This window comes from Brienomyrus brachyistius, chromosome 2 (genome assembly GCF_023856365.1).
Source record: "Brienomyrus brachyistius isolate T26 chromosome 2, BBRACH_0.4, whole genome shotgun sequence".
NCBI lineage: Eukaryota > Metazoa > Chordata > Actinopteri > Osteoglossiformes > Mormyridae > Brienomyrus > Brienomyrus brachyistius.
Window position 1 is genome coordinate 12,523,567 of NC_064534.1, and position 19,086 is coordinate 12,542,652.

Genomic DNA, 19,086 nt, shown 5'->3' on the forward strand with positions numbered 1-19,086 from the left:
AAGACATTTGGGAGGTCAGACACTTTGTAGTGAACTGTCAGCTGTTATGCCAATTCCATAATTAGCCCTGTCCAGGGTCAAACCAATATTCAAAGGGGTGACCAATTTTTTTGATGCAGTTATGGAGACACCAAAATGAAATAATGTGAGTGTCTTACATTTGGTATACAAAGTCAGTTGTCTGGTGATATTGATTATAGCTGATTGACTTGTGCTTTTAAAATTTGTTGTACTTTTTTTATAATGAATGACCCCGGGGGTCAGAATCCCTCCCACCCTCTGGGAGCTTGTAGTGACTCCCGCCAGCATTCTGGCTCTTATCCAACTCATTGAGATATATATGGAGTATGGTAGCTAGTCACAGTGGGACAAGTTCAGTACCGTAACGGTTATTGAGAAGAGAACTTGAAAATCACTATACGGACTAGAGGCGGAAGAGGACGGACACTTAGACGAGCAAAGGTACTGTGCGCAGCAGCGATTTACATGTGTTTCACATGAAGGTGATGCAGTCTGGTGTACGATGCTATGTGTGTGTGTTATCACGGGGAAAGAGGGGGCATGGGTGTTATCCACATGTCAGTCCTTGTCAGTGGCGAGAGGCCACAGGGCCACAAAGCAATGCCCAAATAAGGCCAAAGACAAGGGCCTTTAAGGTTTGGTAGAACATGCGCTGGGCCATTTGGTGAAGGGATTGGGGGTGAAGCGCAGACCACAGAGCAGAAAGGTACGTCTGAGACTTTTTGAATATTTTTTTTCTCATTAAGACGTATTGATTTTACATTCCAGAGCTGTTTGACTTCGTCATTCATTTTCGCGTTAAATGAAGTGAAATCTCAACACGGCTAAACTGCTAAAACGATCATTACAATGGAAACTAAAAAACTGAGTAATGGATTAAAAATAACCCCGTCTTTTGTTCTAGGGTAGCATTACACCTGGGTACAGTTATGTTTTATTTCCGTACATTTTTGGTCTAACATTCAATGACAATATACAACTATTTTTGCATGTACTAATTATTTCACACCTTGTACCTAGTCATAAGCGTGTGTCCACTAATTAATGTACACCGAGAGGAACATGTGATGGCTTTGAACCAATAACCTCCCGTTCCTGTTGCAGATGGAGGACCCAGTGCAACTTAAAGATGAAGGAAACAAACACTTCCAGGCAAATGAGATTGACAAGGCGATCGAGTGCTACACCAAGGCTATCAAGAGCTGCAAAGACAAAAACCAGCTGGCAGTTATTCACCGGAACAGATCAGCCTGCTACCTGAAAAAGGTAACAAGCAGCCTTTATGTCGCTTATTTAGGTGACCAGTTTTGCTTTTTTCCACTGCTTTGAACTTCGTATTGCTTTGAGCCTCATGCGATATTAACATTAGTTTCAAATCTATATTATTTCAGTGAGTCCTATATATTGTAATCTTAGATTAAAGTTTGCTATATTGTATTGTTGACTGTATACATGTATATATCGGAGGCTGCAGTATTCCTGGGTGTATGGGAAGTGTCATTTTTTTTAATAGTGTGTATTATAAATTGAAGCAATTAACTTAAAATTTAATTAAGTAAACATCCCGGGTGAATTTTTAATTGAATTTTAAATTACGTGCAAGTCTCAGCTGGGTGTTGCACGTCACATTTAATCTCTCATTCGACATTCTGCTGGCTAATTTGCTATTGAATGATCACTGTGCTTATTCATTAAGGGAAGTCCTACCCTGGTGCATCCATTAGGGGGGGCAGACTTCTTAGGGCACGGACAGGTCTTCTTGCAGGCCTCTTATTTTGATTTGATGCCCGTTTATTTGTTTTCCATCACAGGAAAATTATACTCATGCCGCCTCAGATGCTTCTAGAGGTATGTTTAACCGCAGAAAATAAATCCAGTGACCCGTAGAATTAAATCTGTATGTTTGAAAATAAAAAAAGGCCAAAAGAAAGCATTAATGTAACCCCCCCCCCAATTAAATGCAGATTTCATGTTAACAGTCATACTTTAGTTTTGTACATGAGACTGATGTTTCATTTGAGTGATCAGATATAAGACCTTCTGTTGAATATGGTGAAAATTACCATGAAAGTCAGCTGTATGATTTCTTGTGGTGTAAAGTTACATAGAAAATTACAGTGTTTTACGGGGCATATATAGCTTCTGTATATGGAATGTAATTCTGACGCTTCTGAATAACCACTTTCCTCGAGCAGCAATTGATGTGGATGCCAAAGACATCAAAGCACTTTTCAGGAGATGTCAGGCTTACGAGAAGCTCGGCAAGCTTGACATGGCCTTCAAGGACGTCCAGAGGTGTGCCACCCTTGAGCCCAAGAATAAGACCTTCCTGGAAACCCTACGGAGGCTGGGAGCAGAGATCCAGCTAAAGGTTAGCTCTCCTTTCTGGAACATTCTTCATAAAAGATTTTATAAAGGCACTGTTTACTTCAAGGTAACATTTATCAAACAGAATGGAGAAATTAGAGTAACGTATATCATCTGTAATGATTTAAAGTATGAATTACTTTCATAATTTCTACTTCTTCAAATAATTCTCGAGTAATCTGTTTGTTTAATCTCACTCTGCTGATGTGACTTAAGTTCGGTTTTCAAACCGCCAATCTTTTTTAACAGCTGAAGACGACGTTTTCTACAGATTCCCGAGTGCAGAACATGTTTGACATTCTGCTTGATGAAGAAACGGAAAAAGACAAGATAGAAAAGGTTGGAAAGAAAAGTGTAGAATATTTTTTTAATATTTAATGCCACCATACTATCATGAACTCTCACCCCGTTCTTATAGGGTAAATAAATATAACATTGTGCAATTCATTACCTTTATAGGCCGCAAACAACCTGATAGTGCTGGCAAGAGAAGATGCAGGAGCAGAGAGAATCTTCCAGAACAACGGTATCCCACTGCTGATGAAGCTGATCGAAACCGGAAAACCTGAGATGATTCTGGCCGCGATCCGGACCCTGTCAGGAATGTGTACAGGACACAAAGCCAGGGTGAGTGAGCAGAGTGGAGATGTGTGTGGCAACGTCATCCACGTCTATAAAAATGATAAAATCGTATCACATGATTGAAATATGACACAACCACAAGCATTTCTCCTGCTGGCTTATATATCAGCGTAAGCCTTGGAAGGCCCATGCAAAACTCAAACAGGGGCAAACAGGGGATCAGGGGATAGAGGGAAGAAGGGAAGGAATCGGAATGTTGTGGATGGGTCTGGATGGGCTTAATGTAACTGACTAAGAGGAAAAAATGGTTAGAACGAGGCCTTGACTTGCAGATAAAGATTGTGATGTTATAGGCCAGTGTTTCCTAACCCAGTCCTCAGGGACCCCCTTCCCCTACCGGGGGCTGGGAGGAGGCAAAAACATGGACTGTCTGGGAGTCCCCGAGGCCCGGATTGGGAAACAGTGTTAAAGGCTAATATGTATATATTCTGTGGTTGTTAGATTACATGATTTAAATTAGTAGATATTTTCAGGTAAGAATATGTCTTGTCCTCGGTGGCTTATTTTGTAAGTTTGATTTCTTAAGCTTTTCCTTGAAAAATAATACAAATGTAACGTTTATGTGTAGCCCGTTGAAATGTACTTTTTCCACCCACAGGCTACAGCGATTATCCATATGGTTGGCATTCAGAAATTTTGCAGCATTATGGGAACCGACAATGAGGATATCGCTCTGGCGACTTGTAACTTGTTCCAGTGTGTGTACGACTCACTTACTGGAGCGGACAACAGGGCTTATGGGAAGGAGGAGGCCATTGTCCTGGGTAGGGAAGCCCTCAGCTTTTCTGTTGAATATTGACCAAGTTGAGTAAATGGAGGCTATAGATTAACCTGCAGTGGGTACAGATTTACCACTGTATGCATAATTGCCATTAAATAAATATAATTTGAAACATTTACATATATGATTGTGTGAAGCCATTTCATTCAAAAATGCCAAAAAATACCTTCAAAATGTGTTTTGCTACAGATACAACCAAGGACTTGAAGAACATCCTGCTGGCGTTCCTAGAAATGATAGTGAACAAGAACGTCTCAGGACATGGTCGGGATCAGGCCCTTAACCTCCTGAGCAAAAACGTGCCAAGGAAGGACAAGAAAGATGCAGATCATTCGAAGACCCTCTTCACCATTGACCACGGTGAGCAAACTGCATGTTTAGCTTTGATTAGCCGAGTTTGATTGGCATGTAGCAGGTCACGCTCACCCCTCACCTACATGTCTGCTCTCCAGGTTTAAAAAAGATCCTGAAAGTTTGCGGTCAGGTACCCGAACTGCCAGATCAGCTGCCTTTGACCGATAACACGCAGCTGATTGCCAGCGTTCTCCTCAACAAGCTGTATGAGGACCTGCGTTGTGACCCTGAGAGGGACAACTTCCGGGATGTGTGTGACGAGTACATTAAGTAAGAGTCTCGCTGTCAGCTGTCATGTGAACCCCACTAAAACTACCATCCCTCCAACCATCTGCACAATGTAGGGTCATGTAGGGAGGGTCTGGGGCCTTTACAAGGGTGCAAAGGTCACAAGGCAGCAGTACGTCCTGGATGAGATGGCAGTATTAAAAATATCATATGAATAATCTCGTTTTCCTTGCCAAAAAGACATTTTCTTTCAAAATACAACCACCGCTGCCAGGTCCATCCTTAGATGAATTGAACATTCATTGTGCATTTACATATTTAACCTGTCTCTTGTGTGCACCCTGTCTGTTTTTAGAGGGAAATTTGACCCGAAAGATATGGACAAGATCATCCACGCCATCAGCGCCCTGTCGGGAGTGCTGCAAGGCCCATTTGATGTGGGCAACATCCTAGTGGGGCGACAGGGCGTCATGGAGATGATGGTTGCACTGTGTGGCTCAGAAAGAGAAGTGGACCAGCTGGTGGCCGTGGAGGCCCTCATCCACGCCTCCAGCAAGATGAGCCGCGCCTCCTTCATCATCAGCAATGGAGTCTCCCTACTTAAGGACATCTACAAGAAGACCAAGAATGAGAAGATCAAAATCCGGTCCCTGGTGGTGAGTGAGACCCTGGGAAACTGAACCTTGCATCTACAGGATATAATGTACGTTGCAACTGAACCTCACGGCTAAATAAAACTAAAAGAATCTTTTCCATCATTTTAGATTTAATTTAATCTAAAGTTACTGTTTGCTAAAATCAAACTAATGCCGAATGAAGCCCTTCTTAAACAGGCTTAGATATTTACAATATGGAGACCACAACAATAACACAGAATAATAATATTGTCCTACCCAAACAGCACGAGTAGAGGGACATTAAGTCATACTGACAGTACATCAGTTATGCGTAGGGACAGAGTTACAAAACGGTATTATCCATCCATCCATCCAGCTATCTCTTACCTCTTTTCCAGGTCGGGTCGCGGGGCAGCAGTTTAAGCAGGGAAACCTAGACTTCCCTCTCCCCAGCCACTTTGTCTATATATTTTTCCATTAATCTGAATGGGTAGGTTGAGTTTTCCCATAACGTTCTGTTTGTCTTTGTCCTTTCAGGGTCTATGCAAGTTGGGGTCAGCTGGTGGTGATGATTACAGTATGAGGCAGTTTGCAGAAGGTTCCACAGAGAAACTGGCCAAACAATGCAGGAAGTGAGTCAACTCGGTGAAACTGCTCATACGGTGTTGTGGCAAAAAATAAGGTTCCAAGGCTCCTGGTTTAGACAGAGGAAAACATGCTGTCATCAGTGAATTTCCTTGGTCACCTGCAGTCAGGCAGCCACTGATGAATGCTTAAGGATTTTAAGTTAACCTTCACAACTATACTTTGATTCCAGTCGACGGTGAGCTAAGAATCCCAGTCCTCTTCTGCATTTTAACAAAAAGTAAAGTAGTTTATATTGAAATATATCAGGGGTCATTCTTAGGTGTATTTCAACAAATGTGTCTGACCCGTATATCATATAGCATCTACATCTTGTCTCATGTGCTGACACTGGTCACGTTGTAAAAGTGCTCCTTTATGTTCCGCGTTACAGATGGCTGTGTAACTCCAGCATTGACGTCCGTACCAGAAAGTGGGCAATAGAGGGTCTGGCGTATCTGACGAATGACGCCGATGTGAAGGACGACTTTGTTGAAGACGAACCAGCGTTGAGGGCTATGTTTGAGCTCTCCAAGGTGCCTTAGAAGATTCTTGCACAGCAAGCCGATTTGACATGTTATTTTTTTTTTATCAAATGAATTAACTTTAAGATACAATATATTATGTACAACAATGTACAAATATATATTATTTTACATGTTTCAAATATACCATACTCAGGTAACTAGTCATACTCGTGTAAGAAACTTAGCAGACAACCCAGGCTCATTGGAGACCGTTCCTCTTCTTCTGTACCCAGTCCACAGACAAGACCATCCTATATGCCGTAGCCTGCACACTAGTCAACTGCACCAACAGCTATGACAAGAAGGAGATCATTCCGGAGCTCGTCCAGCTGGCCAAATTTTCTAAGCAGCATGTGCCTGAGCAGCATCCTAAGGTAATGCATCTCCCATTTATCTCGCAGCATCCCCCCAACACAATATCTCCCTATTCCATCCTGAGATGTTCACTCCAGGAGTCTCTAAAGTCGCCCCGGACAACTCAGACTGTCAAGGACTGGGGGGGTCACTCCCCTTCCTTCATTCATCCCTTGTTTATTGTCCAAATAAGTCCAAATATGATTCTCTGTGGCTGGGTTACTGGGTTACTCTGCCTCTATTGCCTTTGTCGATGGGTGTATTGGCGAAAAGAGGCAGCGGGCACCCACAGCTTGTTAGTCTGTGAAGGTGGCAGCAATCACAAGGAAACTTCCCACCTTCAGGACAAGAAGGACTTCATTGTGAAGCGAGTGAAGCGGTTGTTGAAGGCAGGAGTCATCTCTGCTCTGACCTGCATGGTGAAAGCGGACAGCACCATCCTAACCGACCAGACCAAAGAGATGCTCGCAAGGTCAGTATTAATGTAGCACACTTAGTCTCACTACTTTCAAAAAGAGTAACGCAGACTACGGAATGTATTATGAAACCAGCCAGACATATTAAAATGTGAAGGCTGATTGATGACGTCAGTACGTACATTTCATAACTCACTCACTGCACTTTGTCGCATTTCTGTGCAGAGTGTTCCTATCTCTGGCGGAGGACACTAAAGATCGCGGCACCATTGTTGCACAGGGAGGTGGAAAGGTGAGCGCTTAGGAAAGTGTTGCTGTCTAATACACAAAGCAGCATGGAAGAACTTCCTGAAGTCAAAGACTGTAAGACACCAGAAATAATAAATCAGAATATGCCGACTAGTTCTCACTCATATTACAATCGTATGTTGAATAGACAATAATATATGCTAAATGTTTCCTTTTAGTTAATAAGCATTTAAATTCCTGACTATATTGTATTATTATGAGCTACTTTCTTGGCTTGTAGTAATGTAGATGGATTAATATATAGATATATAATATTTTTACCAATACATTTGTCTCAGGAGGCAGTATAGAAATTATTTTTACATATGGTAAAATGTCAGTGATTTTCAAATGATATTTTCTCGATATTTTAGGATATTTTATCACTTATAGAGAGATTAGGAAAAACACAGTGAATCTAAAATTTGGATATACTAGCTCCCCAGAATGAAAACTGTGTCTGACATGACTGTCATAGAGACATAAAAAAGACTTTTGGCACAATAGTCACATGCTTGCTAATGTTTAAAAGTATAGAATCTGCTTTTGTCACCAACATTCTTTTCAAATACAAAGTTGACTTTTTCTGTTTATGCCAACATTTGAAAACATTCTGTTCATTTCATGCATTTTTTTTAACATTATCCATCACTCAGCAATAACCAGGTGCTTTGTGTGGTTATTTCAATATTAGTTTAAATACTAGAACTCGTGGTAATAAGTGGAAATTAACAGGAGAACATTTTAAACTGAACAAGTTTAAGGAACACGTTTGAGGAACAAGTTCTTTACACAGCATGTAGTTAGAGTATGGAATAGTCTTCCTGTTAGTGTAGAGCAAGCTAAATCCCTGGGTTCCTTTAAATCAGAGCCAGATAACATTTTAACAACTCTGAGCTATTAGTAAAGTTCTTCCCAAATGAGTTTGATGGGCCGAATGGCCTCCTCTCGTTTGTAAATTTCTGATGTTCTTATGGTGTTACACTGTGGACATGCTGTTTGACAGCTTTTCACCTCGTCGCCGCAGGCGCTGATTCCACTGGCCCTGGAAGGAACAGAAGTCGGCACAACGAAAGCTGCTCACGCTCTGGCTAAGATTGCGGCCATTTCAAACCCCGAGATTGCATTTCCTGGCGAGAGGGTAAAACCACGTCTCATCATATAAAGTAGTTGTGCCTGTTCCTTCCCTGAGGGATGACATGTTCTGGATATTTTAGTCTTAGTTGTAGTCAATACTGCGAATATACATGGAAATTGGTTGCAGATGGTAAAAATGTTCATACTGAGGGCGTGCCACACTTAACAGATCCATTCACAAAGTAAATGTGAAAATACTTCTTTAAAGCACGGCATGTGCATGTTCCCAAAAGGCTGAATGACTTTATATCCCTTTGTCTTCTTCCCTTCAATGTATGACAGATATATGAGGTGGTGAGACCCCTGGTGAGCCTTCTTCACGCCGACAAGGACGGCCTGCAGAACTATGAAGCTCTCATGAGCCTCACCAACCTAGCAGCACTTAACGACAAGCTGAGGTGAGTGTACTTCCTGTGACTTTCCTTAGTACTTTCTGTGGCCTTCCTTTGTAGTTGATGGTTCCTGTGACCTTCCTTAGTGCTTTCTGTGGCCTTCCTTTGTAGTTGATAGTTCCTGTGACCTTCCTTAGTGCTTTCTGTGGCCTTCCTTTGTAGTTGATAGTTCCTGTGAGCTTCCTTAGTGCTTTCTGAGGCCTTCCTTTGTAGTTGATAGTTCCTGTGAGCTTCCTTAGTACTTCCTGTGACCTCAGGACTGTATGTAGAGTGGGTTCACATGTTACAAGAGAATAATGTACTTATACTTTAAAGTAACACCACATATTCTCAAGTATGCTTTATCTAAATAACATGGCACAACTCTAAATTACATGAACCAGGCCTTTTTGATTTGTTCTATTACTCAGTGAGAAAAACGTAAAATTCATGCATTTCTGCTGAGTGCAACACAAACTGGTTCATAGTCTGATTCACTCAACCGGACGTATGCACCGTGCATAGTAGATCCACAATGTATAATTATTAACCTCCTCCTCTGTGGATTACAGAGTGAAAATCCTAAAGGAAAAGGCTCTTCCGGAGATTGAGAACCATATGTTTGAGGAGCATGACCAGATCAGGCAGGCGGCTACAGAGTGCATGTGCAACCTAGTTGTGTGTAAAGAGGTGAGTAGTGTTGATGTTGGCTAGACTTTTAATACATCTAGATACATCTTCAGCTTCAAACCCAAGGAGAATTTGTACCTAGTTTACACCGAGTCTATATATTTGAAAACTCATCGCAAGAATTTTCTGTACTGTGTTTAAACCTTTACATCTTTACTTGATGTGAAATTAAGATGACATGGAATTGACAGTGACAGAAACCAAATAGATTATTAAAATCTAGCCAATTATAAGCTTGCCTACTTAATGTGGAAAGACATCTGTTTTCAGACTATATTACAGGTTACTTAGGATGTTCAAGGCAGGAAAACTGCACTGATGCTTACACAAAGACAAAAGTTCTCTGCTTTTATTTTATAAGCAAAGTGGGGTTTTTAGAAATGCAGCGTTTGGATATGGTTTAAAATACCAAGCTTTATATGTCTGTGTGGGTTCTCATCCACCCAGGACACGATAATCTTAAGGGCTTGAATCGAAGGCAACTTGACTCCTTTCCTCAACTTCTTCAACGTGTCACTTCTCATCCGAAAGGCTTCTTCAGTTCTCAGTTCAGCAATGAGACTTAGAAACATAAAAACACTCTGGTTATTTTGCCTGGGTGACGCTGTGTCCTTATCATCTGCAATCTTTTTGGGGATCCCAGGTGCAGGATAAATACTTGGAAGATGGAAATGACAAGCTAAAGCTTTTGGTGCTGCTGTGTGGCGAGGATGAAGAGAAGCTTCAGATAGCAGCAGCCGGGGCTTTGGCCATGCTGACAGCCGCGCAGAAGAAGATCTGCACTAAGCTGACTCTCGTGGTAGGAGCCCAGCTGCACCCCCTACCTTTGGCTGACACCATCTCACCATCTCAAACTAGTCACACTCCACCTTTTCTCTCCCACTTGATGCTGTAACTATAGCTATAACTGTAACTATAACTGCTCCGTAAGACTGTCATACCACAAACTATTTTATCATGTATTCTTTCATCCATCCATCCATCTTCCAAACCCCTCTTCTAATAAGGGTCAAGGTACCTATGTGTTCAGTGACTTCAAATGAATCGCTGTAATGTAAATATTCAATAAGCAAGTCATAACAGTCACTGACACCAAGTTAGAGCATTCCTGTTTCGCGTGACATTATAATATTAATATTTTACGAACTGTTATTGTGTTGCCCTCACAGACGGCCCAGTGGATGGAAATTCTACAGAGGTTGTGCCTCCATGACAACCCGGAGATACAGCACCGAGGCATCGTCACTGTCTACAACATAATGGGCGCCGATGATGAACTGGCCAAGAAGCTGGTCGAGAGCGAGATGCTGGAGATCCTCACTGTTATCAGCAAGCAGGAAGACAACCCCACAAGGCAGGCAGTGATCGACACAGCCCGTACTTGCTTGACGAAGGCCATGGACCTCGGTCTAATCAAACCCTTCTCCTCTTAAATTGCTGAAGAGGGGGGGATGCATGAGGACTTATCGCTTTAAATCCCCCTCTTTTGCGTGGCATAGCTGCCAAAACATGGGATGCTTTTTTGGAAAAATGGAAAAATCAGGAAGCCTTTGAAACCTGAATACAAATGCTCGCAGGCCCAATTTTTCCAATATTAATGTATGAAATAGTTTTGACTGAGAGCTACTCTGACTAATATATCTGTATTAGGTACTTTTTATACTTAATGACACTGTTTCAGATCCAATGTTTTTTTTTTTAATACTTTTTACGCCCTGCATGAAGTTCATAATAGTGTAAAAAGCATTTTCTTTGGCTTTTTGATGGCAGATAAAACACCTAAGGTTGTATTTACATGTTATTTGGAACAAGTACGTAAATCAAGTTTTATAAAAATATTACCATATTATCAAATATCTGTTAACGGTCTCCTGCTAAGTGCTGGTATTTAGACAGCTCAATATCACAAGTTTTTAGGTCGATGTCATGAACCAGTGATGAGACATATTTTAATGTAAACTATAAGTATTCAGTATTTTAAAGAGGAAATATACATCATTTTATTTATAATATAACCATTTCAAGGGGTTAAAATGTTTTAATCTTAACAAATTTACCGAAAATCTCATCACTGTAATGCTTGTATTTAAAAATGAATTAAAGGTGAAGTTTTTCACTTATTACACAAAACCAAATGTTGAATCAAATGTCATGAATTTGTTTGTTACATGTTAAATATCATTACCCAACTCAACAACAAACAATAAAAAGATTTTGAATAAAAATAACGTGACGTTTTTTCTGCCATTACCACATCCTGTTATTTTGTTTCCTATATTGAAACATGCAGTGATGGTGTAAAAAATCGCGTGAGTCTTTGCATCTTAAAATTTTACTTCTCTTTTCTAATACACACAATAATCTTAATTGCTGTTATCATGTTTTATTTAGTATTTCACAGTGAAAATCGTGCCATTTTCCATATTTAAAAATGTGTATAACTCCTCTAGTGAACCTGCTGAGTCATAATGGCCGCGTGCATTATTTCCACATGCTGTAAGAGAATCTTCTGACAATACAGTGTTGCGCAAAAGCCTTAGGCTGCCAAAAAGAATTTGTTTACATCAGGTTAATTTTGGTGTAAAACTGTGATATCGTGTCTGCCAAAGTGTGTCAGCGTAATGATTTCAAAGCTCCAGTATTTGCAGTAACCATCCAATATTATATTTGTTGACTACCATAAAAAGTCATTTTTTGCTAGTATTTTAATATAAACTGAATTCCATTTTTTTCCAAATGGATAAGTAATGCAGCAATAAGTGACAATAGGGCAGCACTTAAATGGATAACTGAAAATGCTATCATTCTTTGTTTAATGGTGATGCCATTTTAGATATGACAAACCTATTTTTTTAACAGCACCCATTACAGCTGGAAAGAAATTGGGACGACCTGTTACTAATTAGCTAATGTTGGGATTATTAAAACTTCATTCATTTTAAAAGCATGCCTTTTATATTAAATACAGGCATGGCCGAAAATATTGACACCCTCACACTTTTTGAAAAAGAATCAATTGTCAGTGAAATAAGTTGTGACTGACAAAAGTAATTGGCATCCACAATTCCTTATCCCATATTCTGTAGAGCAGACATTTTGCATTTGATTTATAACTTAATGTATTATTGTGGATTATTCCCTGCCTCGTGCCTGTTGCTTCTGGGATAGGCTCAGGACCCCCCGCAACCCAGTAGGATAAGTGGTCTGGAAAATGGATGGATGGATGAAAGCAAATGTAAATTGCATGGCCAAAATTATTTGGGGACTAGTAAAGCAAGGCTTCTGGTTGGCTCTTGTGGTTACACAAGTGTTGTGAAATTCTTCATCTGGTTGAGGACGCAGTTGATAACAGTGTCTGATTATTGTACTAGGACCACTTGACTTTCCTTGAAAAAAAATCATAAACGGTTGTGTACAGCACAGCCGAAATGTTGCCCTCTCATGTTACAAAATTCATGTGCTGATAGAATTTGGGGAGGATGGTACATTGGGTATCCCCATGACAAGAAGGGTAGTTTGACTGGAGAGAGAACCAAGGATGTAACTTCAAAACAGATCCAGGGTGACCTCCAAGATCAAAGATCAAAGGATGCCTGACTGGAGCTTGCTAAAATGCATGCTGAGAAGCAACAGTGCTTCTGAGAGAATATTCTATGAAACACAATGAGAGGTTTTTGGTAATACAAATCAGCTCCGTGTTCATAGAAGAGAGAACAATGCTTTCAAACAAAAGAACGCCTTTGCTACAGTGAAACATTTCGGAGGCCTAATGGTGGTGCTATTGTTCGGCAACTGGAGGGTTGCAGGTTCGAGGCCTGGTTCCTCCTGACCCCATCAAAGTGTCCTTGAGCCAGACACTGAACCCCAAATTGCTCCCCGTGTGCAGGTTGGCACCTTGCATGGCAGCCTCCGCCACCGGTGTGTGAATGAGTGTGTGGATGGGTGAATGTGAGGCATGAAATGTAAAGCGCTTTGAGTACTCGTAGGAGTAGAAAAACGCTATATAAATGCAGTCCTTTAACCATTTATGGTGTCACAGTGTTGCCTCAGGCATCTAGTGCCTTAGTTGGATCTGTGCAGGACACAATGCAATCGGAAGATTATCAATGCATTCTGGAGTGAAACATATTGCACAGTGTTAGAAATCTGTCTCAGTTGCAGGTCATGGTTCCTAAAGCAGGACAATGACCCAAAACATACATCTAAGACAGGCGTGGCAAATCTTATTTGCAAAGGACCGATGTATATGCAGGTTTTTGGGATGACCTTTAGGTCAGCTGTTCAAACCCAGGTGTGAGGACTCTTCAGCCAATCTTCATACAGCATAGGGACTGGCATAATTAGTAAGCTAATTAGGTAGTTGCAGCAAAAACCAGAATATACAACGGCCCTTTCTGGATAACATTGCCCCCCCCCCCCCCCCCCCCGATCTAGGAGCTCCCATAAATGCTTGAACACAATAGACTGTTATGGAGTAGCCGGCTTTGAGTCTTGGTCTGAATCCAGGTGAACATCTATGGAAAAAGCTGGAACTTGCAGCTGGAACCCATGAACCCTAAAAGAACTGTAGCAGTTGACTCCAGAAGAGTAGGACCAAATGACCTGCTCAGAAGTGCAGAAGTCTCATTCAGAACCAAAAAAAGTGCTTGATTGCAGTTATTGTGTCAAGGGTGTGCTATAAAATACTAGGTTGTGGTCCCACTAATTTTGTGTATATTTTCGTTTGTTTGATTATTTATAAAGTCATAAATCAGAGCAAAATGTCTGCTCAATGGTGGAATAAAGTTAGTTGCCAGTTACTTATGTCAGTTTAATCATATTTCAATTGTAATTCATCTTCAAAAAGTGGGTAGTGTGGTATTTTCAGTTCTTGCAGGCTAGAGGAGGAAACAGAAGTCTGTGGCTTGGTTTTTTTAACACTATTTGGCAAAAGGTTTACTGACACTGAACTGAGCCCTGGTTAATATCTGCCATTTCTCTTTCACTGGCCTTGTGCTCCACCCAGTGGCCATCATGGGTATATGCACATTTATATGCAAATATGTTCCTAACATACTGCATGTACTACAGGAGGGTACCAATACTTTTAAAAGTATCTGTATATATCAGTTACAAAATAAGCCTTGGTCTCAAAGTGAATGAAATGTTAATTATTCTAACATGGGCTAGACAGTAACAGGTTGCCCCAGATCATGTTATAAGGAAGGACTTATAAGGAAAACTCAATTACCCAGACTGCACATGGAAGGATATTTCGCGTGATCTTGTTTTCAGTTATCCATTGAAGATATCTGGAACATTCTGCTATTGTTGTCATTTACTGCCACATGCTCTATCAGCTGTCCAAATCATCCATCCATCCATCCATCCATTTTTCTCATTATGGACAAATTGTGATTAGCACAGGAGTCCAATAACTAATCATCGCTTGGATTATGATCAGGCAGGCCGTTCCTCCCAATCACACCCTTCCAGGTCTCACTGTCATTACCTACATTAGTACTAAACTCCCCCAGCAGAATAATGGAGTCCCCAGATGGGGTGCCTTCCAACACCCCTCCCAAGGCCTCCAAGATGGCACGGATTGGAGGGTAGCTGAACGTAATGGCGTCCTCCAAGTTGGCCAAATCCAATATATCAGGCATCCCAGCAAAAACTAGAAGATTGGGAGAACTAGAAATGTACCAGACAGAACCTGGAAGCTGGTACGCCACTTCATGGAGACTGAACATTTCATCGTGGGAAATTCTTTGTGTATTCCTGCTAGTATACACTGTGTTCTGTACTTGCTTAACACTGTGTGGGCAATTCACAGGCATGTGTTCCACATTGCTACTGCAGGCTTTAGATAAGGTGGACCGATATGTTAGATGGAGCTTGCCCATGGTCATTGTGAAGGATGTGTATAAAAACCTCTTTTTTGGAAGGAATGGAAATTCTTTCTGTTTTTGCATTGCCATGTTTCCCCGGCACATGCACACTCTCACCCCCCAGGTAGTGAATCAAAAATAAATTTGTCGCCAAATTATCCTCGGGGGCGGCATGGTGGTGCAGTGGTTAGCACTGTCGCCTCACACCTCTGGGACCCGGGTTCGAGTCTCCGCCTGAGTCACATGTGTGTGGAGTTTGCATGTTCTCCCCATGTCGTCGTGGGGTTTCCTCCAGGTACTCTGGTTTCCCCACACAGTCCAAAAACATGCTGAGGCTAATTGGAGTTGCTAAATTGCCCGTAGGTGTGTGTGTGTGTGAGTGAATGGTGTGTGAGTGAATGGTGTGTGAGTGTGCCCTGCGATGGGCTGGCCCCCCATCCTGGGTTGTTCCCTGCCTCGTGCCCATTGCTTCCGGGATAGGCTCTGGACCCCCCGCGACCCAGTAGGATAAGCAGTTTGGAAAATGGATGGATGGATGGATGGAAATTATCCTCATCTTGCTGTACTAGGCAGTGCACATTCTTTTTAAATTCTGATGATCCCTTGTCATATTGAGTTGTCCTAATATGGTAATAACGCTTCATCACTCATCCACCATGTTTTTAATATTATAATTAACATTAGCATTCGGTTAAAACGAAAATCCATGCTAGATCTTCCTCCCTTAAGACTCCTATATAGGTGTACATCACCCCCCTTTGGCTCCAGAGGTGGAAGTGAAAGTTTTGTAGCTTTCGGCATTAACAAGAATGGCCTCCATTTCAGCCTGAGTAAACTCCTACTCTTTTCGCATGAAAGATATCATTTCTCAGTTCGTTACCACAACTACCACAACTATTGAGAGATGAGCCTTGAGAGTGGCTGTTGGATGACGGTATTTCAAGGAATATATGTTATGTGCACTACAGTAAAATATTACCCTAGTAGCCTCTTCAAAGGCTGTTGAGAGATGAGCCTTGATAAAGGCTGTTGGGTGACAGATTTTGGCGAATTGCATGAATAGAACTATGACAATATTGCAAAATTCTTGTATATATGTATAAAACTATTATTATAACTACTATAAATGGCACCAATAAAATGTAAATCTCAAGTGGCTGTTAAACCTTGAAAAAGGCTGCTGGAATAAAATTTAATTTGTACTATCAATGTAAACAATTCCGGGATGCTGCGAACAGGACGACTGTGCCTTATCGGTGCTGGCGAAGTCTTAAATAGTTGAGTCCGTTATTTCAAATTACAGCACTAATTTCACTGGTCCGTTTGGGTGCTTCGTTTTTTGTGATTGGCCATTGCCTTACGACCATCGATAATCAGCGGACGGGGAACGTGAGGCTCGTGCCCGGAGCGCTTTCCTGACGCGCGCCCCCGCCCACCCTCTGCGCAGTTCGGGCGGCGCGTCCCCCCCACCCCCTCCCCCCGGCTGTGTTAGACAGCACGTGACGTTGAACTCGGGGGTTACCTTCCCTCATAATTGTGACCCTCCAGCACAAAACTGTACACTTGGGTCAAAAATTAGAAATTAAGATTATGATATCAATTAAATGAAAGAGCACAAAAAATCATCAAAAAATATCTAAAAATTAGGCCATGCCACTTCCTTACGGTTTTGTGCTGGAGGGTCACATATTAGAATTTTAACGGTGAAAGTCTTTATGGCCAGATATGTGTGTGAGAAATATGGTGATTTTTGATGGCTGTTTTACTACATTAAGTCACATTAAGCCTTTTCCTTATAATGGGCGCCAATGGAGGGGAAAACGCTTAACGTAAGATAAAGTCCATATTCCTTGTATTTAGGTTTTGATTTTTTTGTCAGGTGAAAGTATTTATGACCAGATATGTGTGTGAGACATTTTGGTGATTTTTGGTGGTTGTTTTGGTACATTAAATTACGTTAAGCTCTTTCACATTAAGCGTTTTAGCATGTGCCGACTATCTTCGTGTCTAAGGACATTAAAATGGCCAGAACAAAAACAAAAGATGGTATGTTGATATGCTATATTTGTCATGCCCGGCTCGTCCGATCCTCGTGTGTGCCACGCCCTCTAATTATCCAAGTGTGCTTCCCTGATCTTGCCCAGCTGTGTCCGATAATTTTCGCCCAGTCCTGTCTATTTCAGTCCATGTCTTGCTCTAGTTTCTTGTCCGTCATTGACGTTGTCAGTGTCAGATGTTTCCTGCTCCGATAATAAATCCCCGTTTTCCCCAACTTTGCCTGCTGCCTGCCTGTACGCTCACCCGCGTATCCACGGATCGTGACAATATTGCTGTGTAAAAGTGTTTGTCTAATTGCAACACTAAGAATTGTTTTTAAGTATTTATCTTCATAATTGTATAGATTCGTTTTCTGATGGGAGGCCGCGGCATTGGGGACGCCGTGAGGGGAATCCTCAGATAGATACAGATAGCTCCTGGTCACATTACAGCCTGAAAGGCCGAAAAGGAAAGCTGTCCCACTTGGGAACAGCACTCCACCATGTTGTTTTAAGTAAGCTTTTAAAAGACCCTTCTTATAATCATGCATCTGTTTTAAACAGAAAATTAAAAACCACATATATCGCTAAATGAGTTACCTAGTATGTTAAACGGTTAGATTTCACAAAATGTTGTCCATTACATTGCATAGACCCATTAATTAATATTTATTAAATACTGTTTTTTTAGGAGCTTGTGCTGCACAGTGTCCGAGGGTTAGCGAGAAGGACATTGACAATTGTATAGGGGACGCACTAAAACACGCACCTCACCGTGCCAAGATCCACCCAATACATGTAAGTTTTTTTGTTTTTTCTTCGGAGCAGTTAACTCTTAAAACTGTGCTGCACATTGATGCCATTCTTAAATTCATAGCACCTGTTCACTTAAACCAAACAAGCCAAGGTGCTGTAACATTTTATGGCAACACAGGAGGGACATGCAAGATATTAGTGTAACTCATTACTTTTATTACCCTTCACTTTCTCTCTCTGTTAAACCTTTGTTTCTGTCACAAATTCATGGACACCTACTCAAAGTTTAACCACTAATAATCTCACTTTTCTCTTATATTTGCACACTTTACATGGCAAACACTGGCTTCCTGTAGCTGCCTGCATCAGATTCAAAACACTGCTGCTCGCATACAAAGCTGAAAACTGAAACTGAAAACATTCCTTTTTCAGAAATACCTGAAGTAGTATTTCTGTATTCTTACTCGGCTCTTTTCCTTGTGTGTGTGTGTGTGTGTGTGTGTGTGTGTGTGTGTGTGTAAAAAAAATTTTTTTAATTGCACTTTCTCTACAGAGTATTCAGATAGATGGTATTCATAGCCTTATTGAGCTAGTATCGGAAAAATTAATCTCAAAGCACTTATGTAAGTCGCCCTGGCTAAGGGCGTCTGCCAAATACTGTAAATGTAAATGGTTAATATTTCAAGTTACCTCATGGCCTGTACACCTAAGACTACTTAAAAAGTAATTGAAGTGACTGAAAAATATTGTTATTTATGATTTTCAGGCAGCGGAAGAAGAACCTGGACCGTCTGCAGCACATCAGAATGAAGACAGTGACTGGTTTTCTCTCACTCTCTTTCTTTCTTTTTTATTGATAGTGTTCTTGGATGGTTTCATCTGAGTCATTTTTGGTCCAAAACCAAAACATCTTTCTCTCTCTCACTCTCTTGAATTATGAACAATGAAATAATAACTGAAATGCATTGGATATATATGTTTTATCCCTGCTCAGGGAATCAAACAGT

The 19,086-nt window shown here is 41.1% G+C and overlaps 1 protein-coding gene across 1 annotated transcript; it reads left to right on the forward strand.

Moving 5' to 3' along the window:
• The first annotated feature begins 335 nt into the window (after positions 1 to 335).
• On the forward strand, positions 336 to 11,645 carry unc45b (unc-45 myosin chaperone B). Its single transcript, XM_048981395.1, has 20 exons — positions 336 to 462; positions 1,126 to 1,287; positions 1,833 to 1,869; positions 2,217 to 2,392; positions 2,638 to 2,727; positions 2,848 to 3,015; positions 3,629 to 3,794; positions 4,001 to 4,171; positions 4,264 to 4,435; positions 4,749 to 5,049; positions 5,548 to 5,642; positions 6,029 to 6,170; positions 6,395 to 6,535; positions 6,860 to 6,987; positions 7,157 to 7,223; positions 8,247 to 8,360; positions 8,639 to 8,754; positions 9,300 to 9,417; positions 10,061 to 10,216; positions 10,587 to 11,645. The coding sequence occupies exons 2-20, from the start codon at positions 1,126 to 1,128 to the stop codon at positions 10,848 to 10,850; spliced, it is 2,784 nt and encodes a 927-aa protein (XP_048837352.1). The 5' UTR covers positions 336 to 462; the 3' UTR covers positions 10,851 to 11,645.
• The last annotated feature ends 7,441 nt before the right edge of the window (positions 11,646 to 19,086 follow it).

Bases quoted from the DNA above. Each gene is read 5' to 3' on its own strand.
- unc45b (XM_048981395.1), top strand. From the start codon at position 1,126: ATGGAGGACCCAGTGCAACTTAAAGATGAAGGAAACAAACACTTCCAG. The intron at 1,870-2,216 runs GTATGTTTAACC...TTCCTCGAGCAG, and splicing joins CGCCTCAGATGCTTCTAGAG to CAATTGATGTGGATGCCAAA. The intron at 7,224-8,246 runs GTGAGCGCTTAG...TCGTCGCCGCAG, and splicing joins TTGCACAGGGAGGTGGAAAG to GCGCTGATTCCACTGGCCCT.